General features: G+C 41.9%; 1 protein-coding gene and 1 pseudogene across 1 annotated transcript in view; both read left to right on the top strand.

The window, feature by feature from the left end:
• The window catches only part of LOC103207573 (UDP-glucuronosyltransferase 3A2-like), a 30,440-nt gene extending 22,857 nt beyond the window's left edge, over positions 1-7,583 (top strand). The window contains exons 4-7 of the mRNA XM_007953227.1: positions 732-1,263; positions 3,291-3,522; positions 5,328-5,547; positions 7,307-7,583. Coding sequence (XP_007951418.1) covers positions 732-1,263; positions 3,291-3,522; positions 5,328-5,547; positions 7,307-7,583 — 1,261 coding nt within the window. The remainder of the gene's footprint in view (positions 1-731; positions 1,264-3,290; positions 3,523-5,327; positions 5,548-7,306) is intronic.
• A 1,278-nt stretch (positions 7,584-8,861) lies between these two features.
• LOC103207586 overlaps positions 8,862-13,461 on the top strand; it is a 25,905-nt pseudogene continuing 21,305 nt past the window's right edge.

Raw genomic sequence — 13,461 nt, 5'->3', positions numbered from 1 at the left:
GCTTATGCACAGGGAGACAGCTCAGGGCGCAGAAGAGTATGGAGGGATGGACACTGGGAAGAGGTGGCTATGGGGAGGAAGAGGGAGGGGAGCCGTTGTATTGTAAATTTTGGTCAATGACATGAGACAAAGTATATGTGAACTGCTGTATGAAAAGTGAATTTGCTCTGTAAATCTTCACCCAAATCAAAATCAAATTTAAAAAAAAAAAAAAAGAGTCCCCTGGGTGAAATGATTTGTCAAATGCAGAATACACAGCGATTTAAAAATAAGGACTGTCATCAGTGTTCATGGAACTCTGTCTTCAAGTTGCATAAACAGTTTAACTGGGAAAACAAGACAGTCACTCATAAGAAGTCAGCATGTAAAAGAAGGCTAAAGATTGCATCACAGAATTTATCAAGTAAAGAGAGTTCTATGAAGTGTACTATGTTCAGAGACAATTCCTATAACGTAAGGGCCTTGATGTGTCATAGAGAAATAAATGGGTGGTATTTGGATGAGAAAAGGAAACAGGAAGGGAGGATGTGGGAGCAGTCTAGGGAGCAGAAACACCCTAGACTAGAGTGACTGGAGTAGAGAGTTTTTGTAGGACAGTGGTGGAATAGGTGGGCTGCTGCGAGATAAGCTCTTGCTTACCTGGAATATTTTCTTTGAGTCCCAAGATTCATTTATGCATTGTGAAATCAACACCTCTCACAAATATGTATTATTTATTTTCTTTGTTACAGAGAAACATTTGAAAAATTTTTAAAGCTCATGGAAAAATTTGGGATTCAATGCAGTCATTTGCTAAGAAGAAGGGATATCATGGATTCCTTAAAGAATGAGAATTTTGAACTATTAATAATAGAAACTTTTGATTACTGTCCTTATCTGATTGCTGAGAAACTTGGGAAACCACTTGTATCCTTCCTTCCTGGCACATTTGGCACTGTGGATTTCGGGCTACCCAGCCCTGTGTCCTATGTTCCAGCATTCAACTCCTTGCTAACTGACCGCATGGACTTCTGGGGACGAATGAAGAACCTTCTGATGTTCTTTGATTTTTTTAGGAAACAATGGCAAATCCGCTCTCAGTATGACAACACCATCAAGGAGCATTTCCCAGAAGGCTCTAGACCAGTGTTGTCTCATCTTGTACGGAAAACAGAGTTGTGGTTTGTTAACTCTGACTTTGCATTTGATTTTGCACGGCCCTTGCTTCCGAATACTGTTTATGTTGGAGGTTTAATGGCCAGACCCATTAAACCAGTACCACAAGTAAGTAAAACTTTAGCACTGAATTAGCATTTCACACTGAGGCCCTCAGTGCAGATTTGGTGGCTGAGTACTCCATTGGGAACATAGGCATGAAGTAGGCAGGCAGGTGAGGCAGCTAGGGGTACGGTGTAAGGAGGCACTCACTCTCAGTGTTGTTCAAGTACTAGGTCAGCTCTAGCATGACCCTGAGACTGAAGGTGTCCTTAAATCATGTGTCTTAAGCTCCTCTCTTTCCTTACCCTAGTCCTGACCTTTGGTGGACTAAGTCATTTAGAAAGTTGATATTTTCATTTACATTTTATATGATATTGTAGAAAATTAGTCATGGCAGCTACGTATGCGCAGAGTTGAACTGATTCTTAGGATTTTCAAGACTGTGACCTTTCAGAAGCAGGTGCCAGGCCAGGCCAGGCCTGTCTTTCAAAGTACTAGCTGAGAAGCTCTGGTAGCGTAGTGCCTAAGGCACTTGACTGTTAACCAGAAGGCTGGCGGTTCAAACCCACCAGCCACTCCTCGGAAGGAAGATGGGGCAATCTACTTCCGTAGTGATACTGCCTCGAAACCCAAGGAGGGGTCGCTATGAGTCAGGTCTGACTCGTTGGCAAATAACAATAACAACAACAGCTGAAGCTAGTAATCCACTATTTACTGCCACTCACTGTCACCCAGGTACTCCAAAGGATTGAAGGCAATCACCTCCAACAACATACAATAAGTATGCAGTAAGTACCCATTGTATGCAAAAATTGTTAAGGAAATGACACTTAGGAAATGTTTCCCCATTCAAGCTTACTTCTCTCTGTACCTTATCTGGTCTTTTTTTTATCTCAAAAGTGACTAGGCCTAAGACACACCCTATACTAATCCTCATAAACATAACAAAGAAAACACTATTACCAAATGAGATCATATAAAAAAGTATAAGTGTTAGGATTCCAACATCTCCTTTTCTCAACTGAAAAAAACCTCACTGCCATGGAGTTGGATCCGACTCATAGCAACCTCTCCTTGGGTTTCCAAGGTGATATCACTATGGAAGTAGATTGCCCAATCTTCGATATCACTATGGAAGTAGATTGCCCAATCTTCCTTCCGAGGAAGGACTGATTAGCAGTCAGATGCCTTAGGCACTACGCTACCAGAGCTCCCACATCTACTTTTGGAGAGTCACAATTTAATCCATAACAGGGAGTAAAAGGAAAAAAAAAAAAAAGCCATACCCATGACTGGGGTTGGGCCATGAATAATGGTGCTTTTAAATTTTTTTCCTAGGTGTTTATAATATGTCCTTATGGCTTTGCATCTGACACAGGAAACATAGTATAAACCTCAATGATTGAGAAAATCATGGAATATTGGTACAAAGTATGCTAAGTGGTACACTGGGTAAAAAGAGCCTCAGGCAATTCTGCCTCCACTTCTGATGCTAGAGATCTTCCACTCAAACCAGTTCCCCTGTTGAGTCTGGACCCCTGATCCACACTGTTCCAGGTGCTACACCTCTGGTCTGGCCTTGGGAAACTCCCAGATGATCATGTCCCCCCTGATCAAATTGGGCAGAGGATTGGAGGATGACTCTGATGCTGGAGTCATGAGTTTTCAATGAAGAAGGATGTTCCCACCATGTCAATTTCCCTGTTTCATGTATTTATTGTTGTACATGACAATTGGATCCAGAATTCATAGTCCTATACTGTGGTATGAAGATCTTAGGTGTAATGTGTCTATTTTGGTGGTTGGTAATCTAAAATCCCTCTTCATCCTCACATTTCTGTGATCATATAATATTACCTACCTTAGAAAACATGCCCTAAGTTCTCAGAAAAGTCAACTCCAGACCATGCAGATACAATGGAAATGGAAGTAGTACAGAAGGTGCTGGGTTGTTCCAGGGACTATGAGAACAATTTCAGGAGAAGGCATTGAAGGAAGGGTGTGTTTAGTAAATAAGCTGTATTTCCCTTGAACTCTAGACTTTCATAAATAACTTCATTCACTTGCTTTTTTTTTTTGTTACTTGTCTTCAGGACCTTGAGACTTTCATAGCTAAATTTGGAGACTTTGGTTTTATCCTTGTGGCCTTGGGCTCCATGTTAAATACCTATCAGTTCCAAGAGATTCTCAAGGAGATGAACAGTGCCTTTGCTCATCTTCCTCAAGGAGTAATATGGAGATATAAGTGTTCACAATGGCCCAAAGATGTGCAATTGGCAGCAAATGTGAAAATTGCGGACTGGCTTCCTCAGAGTGACCTCCTGGGTAAGGCCTTCCCAGATCTGCTTCTCTCTTTCCATTTATATGTCCTTAGAGAGTTCATCTAGGAGTGCTGGAGGTATAGTGCCTAAGGCATTTGACTGCTAACCATAAGTCTGGCAGTTCAAACCCACCAAGCACTCTTTGAAAGAAAGATCGGGCAATCTACTTCCATAGTGATACTGCTTCAGAAATCCAAGGAGGTGTTGGTATGAGTTGGTTCTGACTTTATGGCATTGAGTTGTTTTTTTTTTTTTTTTTGAGAGTTCATCTGGCCTCTGTTCTGTCCTTGAGCATTCCAGTAACAGAAGAAGGAAGCAGATGGTAGCTTATGGGAAGGGTCCAGAGGGCAGGAGAAGAGCAGCCCACTGGAGTCTTGTGAATCAAACTGTACTTCCAATGAGATCAGATGCCATCTCCTCTTTATTCCTTTCTCTGCCATGTCCAGTGTTTTCAGCCAGAAATGATATTCTCTATTAGGTGCCCTTGACTCTACTGCAGTTGCGCTGAACAAGGTTTACTCAAATACTATCCATGACAACCTGTGAACTCCAGGAATACAGTCCAGGGACACTTACATACATACATACATACATATCCACACATCATCCTTATATAACTAAGGATGTGAAAAGCTCATACTGTCACCATCTTAACGTCAACAGTGTCTTTTGGATATGACAAAATAGCTGATTGGCAAGCTGATAAACTTTATCACTGATTATTTTGTTTTTTGTTCACATAGTTCTCTAATACCAGATCACTATGAACCCTGGTAGCATAGTGCCTAAAGCACTTGACTGCTAACCAGAAGGCTGGCAGTTCAAACCCACCAGCCACTCCTCGGAAGGAAGGTTGGGCAATCTACTTCCGTAGTGATACTGCCTCGGCAGCCCAAGGAGGAGTTGCTATGAGTTGAGTTTGACTTGATGGCACAAAACAACAACAACAACAACATGCACCCAAGATTTTATTTTTTTCCTCTGTGCCCCATTCTGCCATTGGGACACCCTCACTGCCATATATGCTGGCTGAGTCAGAAGCTCATAACTAATATTATGGATCAAAATAAGAAACATGTTCCTCATCCCACCCCTGCAAATATATTTCATAGAGTCTGATGTGGGACTAATGACTTCCATTGTCAGAGTTCACAAGAAGGTTCTGATGTACATTCCAGTTGATAGGTGCAGGTTGGGATGCTGTTTTAATTATCATAAATAATATTTTTTGCTCTCAATAAGGGTGAGATAGAAAGGTAGGGACTATCCATACTACGGTGTAGGATCCATTCTCTGCTTTCTGGAGCTTCTCCTAAAAGTGAGGAGAAAACACATGCAGACTCTAAAAGTGACAATGCAGTGTATGTTTTTTGAGTGACACATGAATTGTGATGTCAATTCATGTGTCAGGAATTCAGAGAAGAGGGAAATAAGTAGGCAGTGGAGAAGATGAAGTGAGGGCAAAGAGATAGCAGACAAATTGAAATCAGGAGCAAAGAAAAAGAAAACAGGGAGAAGAGAGAGAAGGAGATGTATGTATGTATGTATGGAAATATGTATATATGTGTGGATGGATATAAAGTACTCTTCTCTGAATTTTTCTATGGAACATAAGTGGTTTCTGGGCAAAAGAATGGGTCTTTATATAGAGGCAAGGCTCAGAGTCTTGAATCTTGGAACATGCATATTTGGGGTATCTCAAGCAAATGCAATGTAATTCCAATGGCTCCAACAACCACTTGAGATTCCCTTGTTATTTTCTTCTTCCTTTGCTGCTCATGCTCAAATGTCATGCTTTCTTTGAAACAGCTCACCCCAGCATCCGTCTTTTTGTCACCCACGGTGGGCAGAATAGCATAATGGAGGCCATCCAACATGGGGTGCCCATGGTGGGGATTCCACTCTTTGGAGACCAGCCTGAAAACTTGCTGCGGGTTGAAGCCAAAAACCTCGGCATCACTATCCAGTTAAAGCAGCTGAAGGCAGAGACTTTCGTTCTTAAGATGAAACAAGTCATAGAAGACAAGAGGTATGCAGCTCTCTGGGCACGTGGTCACTTAGGCCAAATGAACCATTGCTTTATACACCAAGACTCTGTGTTCATCTCCTTTGAAATAAGCTGTAGCTTCTCAGGCATGGAATCACAGTAAGCAGCTGTGTTAACAGCTCTGACCTGTTTTCTCTGAAAGCAAGACTAGAGCATTCTAGGTTAGATGCTGAGCATAAGATTTTATTCTAAGGATTGGGAGGGACACAAAGATTTTATACAGAGATATCTGTATCTCTGATGTCAGATCTTAACAGAGGTTTTATGTGTTTGGGATCCTCATGACAATATTCTACTGAGGCAGGAGTTTGCCTTTGTGTTCTCCTAATATATCAAAACCTTCTTCTCCATCTCTGGGTCTCTGCCCATGCTGTTCTCTAGAACATTTTTTCTCTTAGCTAGTTCTTTCAGGTCATTCTGGTCTATCTTCAGTGTCACCTACTCAAAGAGCCCTTCTCTGCCCACTCTAGCTAGTCTCTTCTCTCACCCACCTCAATTATTTTATTTCCTTCTTAACATACTTCAGGCTCTGTCATTTTCCTGTTTGCTTATGTTTATTTCTTGATAGTGTTCCCATATTATCCCTGATGACAGCAAGGCGTGTTTCATGCTATCATTCTGTTCCAAGAGCCCAACACAAGGCCTGCCACAGAGTGTGGGGATAATGATTTCTGTTATGTGAATCTGTGAAAGGACCTGGTAAATCAAGTACCTGGTCCTTCATGGTAATTGCCTATCCAGCACAATGACCTTACAATGAAGAGAAATACACACACACACACATACACATATTTTTCTTGTAACTAAGAGGGGCTGAATCCTTTTTTAGGGTTTCAAGGGCCCAAACCCTCAAACACACCTCAGTGCTTAATGAGACATCATTGTACATAGGAGACACTAAAAATTGTTTTGTTGCATGACTGTAAAAGAACTACATAGCTAGGAGTTCTTAGCCTGAAAAAAATTTGGCTAAGCTTCAGTAGTCTGTTAACCCTGTGGAATTTTACTATATTTGCTATGTCATGCAAATATTCATTTTCTGAAGAATGGGTGGGTAGATGTCACTGGATCCTCATAGTCCTGAGATCTAAAAAGTGTCCCCTGAGTAAGAGTCATGCTAGTCTGGAATCGTTTTCAGGTTTTGCAACACCAAGACTGACTTCAAAATTCATGTAGAGTGATGCATATGAAAACATGGGGCCCCTAGATAAAAATGTATTACAGATTTCAAGGTGGAGAATGCGGACAATAAACCAAGTACCTGGTCCTTCTAAGTGCGGGACCCTGTTGGATTGCACAGTCTTTATGTCCATGAAGCCATCCTGTCTACCTGATTCTCTGGTGGTGCAGGAGAATGCAGTGCCTTCCTGGGGGCCTGACACTCTTGAGTCATCATATTTGTCTACAGCCCAGAGCCTGGCACCAAGAACGTGTTCAATATATGTTATAATATAATAATTGCATCATAAGTTATTTTCCCACAGGTTATTATTTGCTTCCTTGGGGTAGGGATTTGTTCTATGGACTTAGAGTATTTCAGTAGTTTCTCTCTCTTAGCATCATGTGTGCATCTTTGTATGTACATTTGTTTATTGAACTTTTAGAAAGGACCAGTTAGACAGGCATAGATAGTCAGGTTCTTCTTTGAGACTCATTCCTTTGTGCATCTGGAAGAAAAGTTTCATCTATGGTGAGACTACTGAAACCACATAAGTAATGCCCCCTCTGTCTCTGCCAACAGGTACAAGTCTGCAGCCATGGCCGCCAGCGTGATCAGGCGCTCCCACCCTGTGAGCCCCTCCCAGAGGCTGGTGGGCTGGATCAACCACATCCTTCAGACAGGGGGTGGGGCACATCTCAAGCCTTATGCCTTCCAGCAGCCCTGGTATGAGCAGTACCTGCTTGATGTCTTCTTGTTCCTACTGGTGGCCACTCTAGGTTCGATATGGTTCTGTGGCAGGCTGCTGCGCATGGTGGCCAGGTGTCTGTGTGGATCCAGGAAGCTGAAACAGACATGATGGATAATTCTAGACTGAGTGTGCTGGGGATTCCCTGTTTCTTGGTGGGTTTCCACCAGCACAGGCCACCCATGGTGTTCTCCTATCTTCTCCACTTGCTGGTGGTATTGGCATTGCGCCTCAATTTTTTTTTTCGTCTCTCTATTATGAAATCTTTACACAGCACTCTAAAGCTTCTCACCTGGGCCACCTCTACTCAGACATAAACCTTCACTAGCCACCCCTGCCTTCTCATCACTCACATCTAGCCACAGTTCTCTGGCCATTTCACTTTTCTTGTCAAGTCTCTCTCCATGTTGCCTTCCATCTTTTTTTTTTTCTTTTTTGCATGAATATTTATAGCAGCTTTATTAAATAGTCCAAAACTGGAAACAACCCACATGCCCTCTGATGGGTAAATGGTTAAACAAACTCTTACATCCATACCATGGAAAGCTGCTCAGCAATAAAAAGTGTGAACTATTGATATAAGGAACAACTTGGGTGTATTACCAGAGAATTATGCTGAGTGAAGAAATGCTTCTCCTGAAGGGTTACATAAAGTTCCATTTATATAACATCCTTGCATTGACAAAATTATAGAAATAGAGAACAGATGAATGATTCCAAGGTTTAAGAAGAGAGTCATTTCATGAGGGAAGTGGATAGTGTTGTAAAAGAAAGCCTCCAAGAAGGATTTTTGTGCTGATGGAAATGTTCTGTATCCTGACTCCATCAATATCAATATCCTGATTGAGATATTGTGCTATAATTTTGCAATGTGTTACCATTGGGGGCAAGTGGATAAAGGTACAAGGACTAGCTCTGCATTGTTTCTTACAGGTGCATGTGTATCTACATTTGTCTCAAAATGAAAATTTCCTTTATAAAAATAAATGGTAAATCTGCATGCTATACTCTCTGGCTTCCTTTCATGGCATTTGCCTGGATCTACTAGGGAGGCCCTGTACTTGGTGTCTTCTGTAACCCCAGGAATTGTTTCATTTCACCACAGAGTGCTCTGATGGCTTCTCTAAATATGTCCAAGGGGTCTACTGTGTGCTTGCCTCTGGGAAGCAGTGCAAACATTCCCTTAGCAGATTTCCATCATGTTTATTTGAAATACATATAAAATATTTGAGAATTTAGCAGTATTTCCCAAATTTAGCTTACCTCTTGCTGCCGTGTTTCAGTTCTTTGCAAAGCTCAGGAATCGCCCTGTCATGTACATTTAGGGCAGGGACAGGCCATCCCAGGACTCCACATATTGGCCCTGCCTGAGTCCCCTCCTACGGAGACATGTGCTTTGCTGGTCAGGCTTGGAGCCTGCAGGTAGTTCCTGGGTGATGGGACTCTTCACTTTTCACAGTCCCTTTTACAGGATCCCCACTTTTATAAACTGAGGAATGTAAAGCTCACGTGGAGAATTGGGCACGTAATGTAAGGCTTTTGGGACTCAGGTCTCAGTGATGACTGTAGTTTCCAAGACTTTCTTGATTAAGGAAAAATTCTCACATGGCAGAGAATATACCTGTATCTGGTAAGTCCTTAAATAATTTGCACTCAGCTGCTTCTTTCAGAAACCAGAAAAAGTGTAGCTTAAAACTTCAAGACTTTATTTATTTTCTCTATTTGAAAGGAACTATAGCCAGGCCATCTAGTGCTGGTTTGTAGTGTTCATCATGTCATCAATAGTCCACATTTTTTCTATCTTGCTTATCTCTCTTCCTTAACTAGTAAATTACCTCTCTAGTAGGTGGCTTTCATGAGATATTCCACTTTAAAATAATTTGTTTTTGACCAGATTTGTTTTTAATTCATTAGTGGTTCCAATTTAAGTCCATTTTAAAGTATACTTCATGAAATACTCATAGCAGTGACACTTATACTTATGTCCTCCCTCCTGCCCCTTATAACACTGTTGCCATTGCTCTGGTATTGTGCCTAAGGCATTTGACTGCTAACCAGAAGGTTGGTGGTTCAAACCTGCCAGCTGCTCTGTGGAAGGAAGATGGCACAATCTACTTTCATAAAGATTTACCTCCTGGGAAACCCGAAGTGAGTAGCTGTGAGTTGGAATTGACTTGATGGCAGTGAGTTTGGTTTTTGCTTTATAGTCACCCAAAATATTGTTGTTATTTGTATTTCAATAGGCTCTGAGTCGAGTCCAGCTCGACGGCACATAACAACAACAACAACATTATGTGTTAGATCACTTAAGAATAAGAAAAATAAAAGATTTCAGTTTACTTTCATTTATTGCTTTTCTAACCCTTTTCCTTTCTTTGTGTAGCTAAGTTTCTGAATTAGGTCATTTTCCTTCTTTCCAAAGAACTTCCTTTAACTAAAGAATGAGAACTTTGAAGTGGTAACAGTGCAAAGTCTTGATTACTATACTTTTCTGATTCCTGAGAAGATTGGGAAACCATTTGTGTCCATTCTTCCTATCTTGTTTGGCATTCTGACTTTGGGCTACCTAGTTCCATGTAAGTTCAGTGGCTTACTCTTTGTTAACTGACCACATGGATTCCTGGGGATGAGTGGGGATCTTTCTATGAAGCAATGGCAAATCCATTCTCAATGAAATACTCATAGCAGTGACACTTATACTTATGTCCTCCTTCCTGCCCCTTATAACACTGTTGCCATTGCTCTGGTGTTGTGCCTAAGGCATTTGACTCACCATCAGGGGGCATTTCCCAGAAGGCTCTAGACCAGTTTTGCCTCATCTTGTGTGGAAAGTAAATTGTGGTTTGTTAACTCTGACTTTGCCTTTGATTTGCTCGGCTCCTGTTTCCTACTACTGTTTATGTTAGAGGTTTAATGGTCGAGTCCATTAAACCAATATCACAAGTAAGTAAAACCTTAGCACTCAATTTGGATTTCATGCAGAGGCTTTCAGTGCAGAGTTGGTGGCCATCTTCTCCAGTGGGAACCTAGATTAAGATAAGCAGGCAGGTGAGGCACATAGGGGTACTGTGTAAGGAGGCAATCACTCTCAGTGTTGTGCAAGTATAAGGTCAGCTAGTCCATGACCCTGAGACTGAGGATGTCCTTAAATCATGTGCCTTAAGCTCCTCTCTTTCCTTACCCTAGTCCTGGCCCTAGTGGAATAAGCCATTTAGGAAGTTGATGTTTTCATTTGCATTTTTTATGATTATGTCTAAAATGAGTCATGACAGCTACATGTGTGCAGAGTTGAACTGCTTCCTAGGATTTTCACGACTGTGACCTTTCAGAAGCAGGTCCCAGGTGAGGTCTGGACTGTCTTTTGAGGCAACATCAGATGGGTTTGAACTGCCAACCTCAGCTAGTAATCTACTGTTTATTGTCACCTATTGTCACCCAGGGACTCCAAAGCCTTGAAGACAACCAACAACATACAAGTCTAGTGAGTACCCATTATAAGCAAGAATTGTTAAGGAAATGACTTGCAGAACAAAATGTGAAACAGGCTAAAACTAGGGCAGGATGGGGTAAGACTGAGAGCGAGAGCTGTAGGTTTCATGTCCAGGGTGTCCTGCCTGGAGGACCCTCATTCCTAATGCCACATAGAACTTTCATTTTGATTGGCATCTGAGTACTGTCAGTTGTGAAAGCTTCCAGCTGATTCTAGTAGGCAGCTTGGCCTCAGAACCCTGGCTATGGAAATTTTCAAAACTGAGGAGAGCTAAGATCAGTTGGCTGTCTTTGTTGTTGTTAGGTGCCATTGAGTCATCTCCGACTCATATTGGCCCTATCACAGTAGAACGAAGCAATGCCTGGTCCAGCACCAGCTCCACTATCTCTGCTATACTTGAGCCCATCACCGCAGTCACTGTGTCAATCCATCTCATTGAGGGCTTTCCCCTCTTTCCTCAATCCTCCACCTTACCAAGCATGACATTCTTCTCCAGGGAATGGTCCCTTCTGATAACATGACCAAAGTAGGTGAGAAGTCTGGCCATTCTCACTTCCAAGGAGCATTTCAACTGCAGTTCCTCCAGGACAGATTTGTTAGCTCTTTTAGCAGTCCATGGTATTTCAGCATTCTTCACCACACCACAGCTCAAAAACATCAATTCTTCTTCATTCTTCCTTAATCATTGTCCAGCTCTCACATGCATATGAGGCAATTGAAAATACCTTGGCTTGTGTCAGGCACAACTTAGTCCTCAAGGAGACATTTTTGTTCCTCAGCACTTGAAAGAGGTCTTTTGCAACTGACTTGCCCAGTGCTATACTTTGTCTGATGTCCTGTCTGCTGCTTCCATTGGTGTTGATTGTAGAACCAAGCAATGTGAAGGCTTTGACAACTTCAATCTTTTCTCCATTTATCATGATGATGCTTATAGGTCCAATTGTGAGGATTTTGGTTTTCTTTATATTCAGATGTAGTCCATACTGCAGACTGTATTCTTCAATCTTCATCAGTAAGTGCTTCAAGTCATCCTCACTTTCAGCAAGCAAAATTGTGTTGTTACTGTTAGATAGGTAGAGATAAGCACTGACTTGGGTGAAGAGAAGGGCAATGTACCAAATGTGAGTGATCAATATGGTGGCATTGAGGAAGAGAAAGACATAGAGATATGGAAGATACAGACAACAAAGATGAGCCCTTTTGCACATACAGTACATACTTCATTGTCAGTGAAGGCAAATATGGGCATATGGGTGGATAGATGGGTGGACAGGCTGAACTAGTAGGTATGTCAATGAAGCAGTGAGTGTACCCAAGACCATGTATAGGGTTGGCAGACAATGGTCCTATAAGTTTATTTGTATGATCTGAATTCCCAGGTGTATAGTAGAGCTGACAAGGGGCAAAGTTGTAGTCACTTCTTGGTCACAGCCAGCTACCCAGAGGGACTGAGTAGTTGAACCTGTGGGCTCGGGACCATAGTTGGGGATATCAAGCTCAATTGGCATAACATACTACACAAAACATTGTTCTATCTCCTACTTTGGCAAGTAGCAACTAGAATCTTAAAAGCTTGCAAGCTGCCATCTAGATGCAATGATGGTCTCTCCTTGATCAGAGCAAAGAAGAATGAAGAAAACCAAAAATCCATGGAAACAATTAGTCATAGCGACTGGTACACCATCTGATCTGCAACCTATCTGACTATGACACCAGAAGAACTAGATGATGCCCGGCTACCACTGTCAACCACTTGGAAGGGGATCCTGGATAGAGAGGGAGAACAATGTGGAACAAAACTCAGAATCATTTGGAGGAAAAAAAGGTGGGGGGACCAGGTTTGCTGGTCCAATAGAGTCTGGTGGTACCACTGAGAGTATGGCCCCTAGTTGCCCTTCAGGTCTGGAATTGAACCCATGCCTGTGGCTTCCAGCCAAACAAAAGATGGGCACATGAGTTGAATATTTACCTGAAGTAGATTGGAGAGAACAATCATGGGAGAAAGAAGGGCTACTTATGCACAGGAAGATAGCTCAGGGGGCAGGAGTACATGGAAGAATGGACACAGGGAAGAGGTAACCATCAGGAGGAAGTGGCAGGGGAGCTGTTGCATTTGGGTAAATTGTAGTCAATGTCATGAGCAAAGGCACTTTTGTGTGTGTGTGAACTGCTGTATGGAAAGTGAATTTGCTCTGTAAATCTTCACCCAAATTACAATAAAAAAAAAAGTTGTGTTGTCAGCATATCACAGGTTGTTAAGGATTCTTCTAATATTGATGCCACATTCTTCTTCATAGAGTCCAGCTTCTCGGATTATTTGCTCAGCATATAGATTGAATAAGTATGGTGAAAGGATACAACTGTGACAAACTCCTTCTTGATTTTAAACCATGCAGTGTTCCCTTGTTCTGTTCAAATGACAGTCTCCTGGCCTATGTACAGGTTCCTCATGAGTACAATTAAGTGTTCAGGAATTCCCAGTCTTCTCAATGTTATCCA

The sequence above is a fragment of the Orycteropus afer genome, unplaced genomic scaffold, assembly GCF_000298275.1.
Source record: "Orycteropus afer afer isolate SDZICR_OR568_19922 unplaced genomic scaffold, OryAfe1.0 scaffold00378, whole genome shotgun sequence".
In the NCBI taxonomy this organism is placed as follows: domain Eukaryota; kingdom Metazoa; phylum Chordata; class Mammalia; order Tubulidentata; family Orycteropodidae; genus Orycteropus; species Orycteropus afer.
Note: the sequence above shows the minus strand (reverse complement) of the source record. Positions and strands in the feature narration are given on the sequence as shown.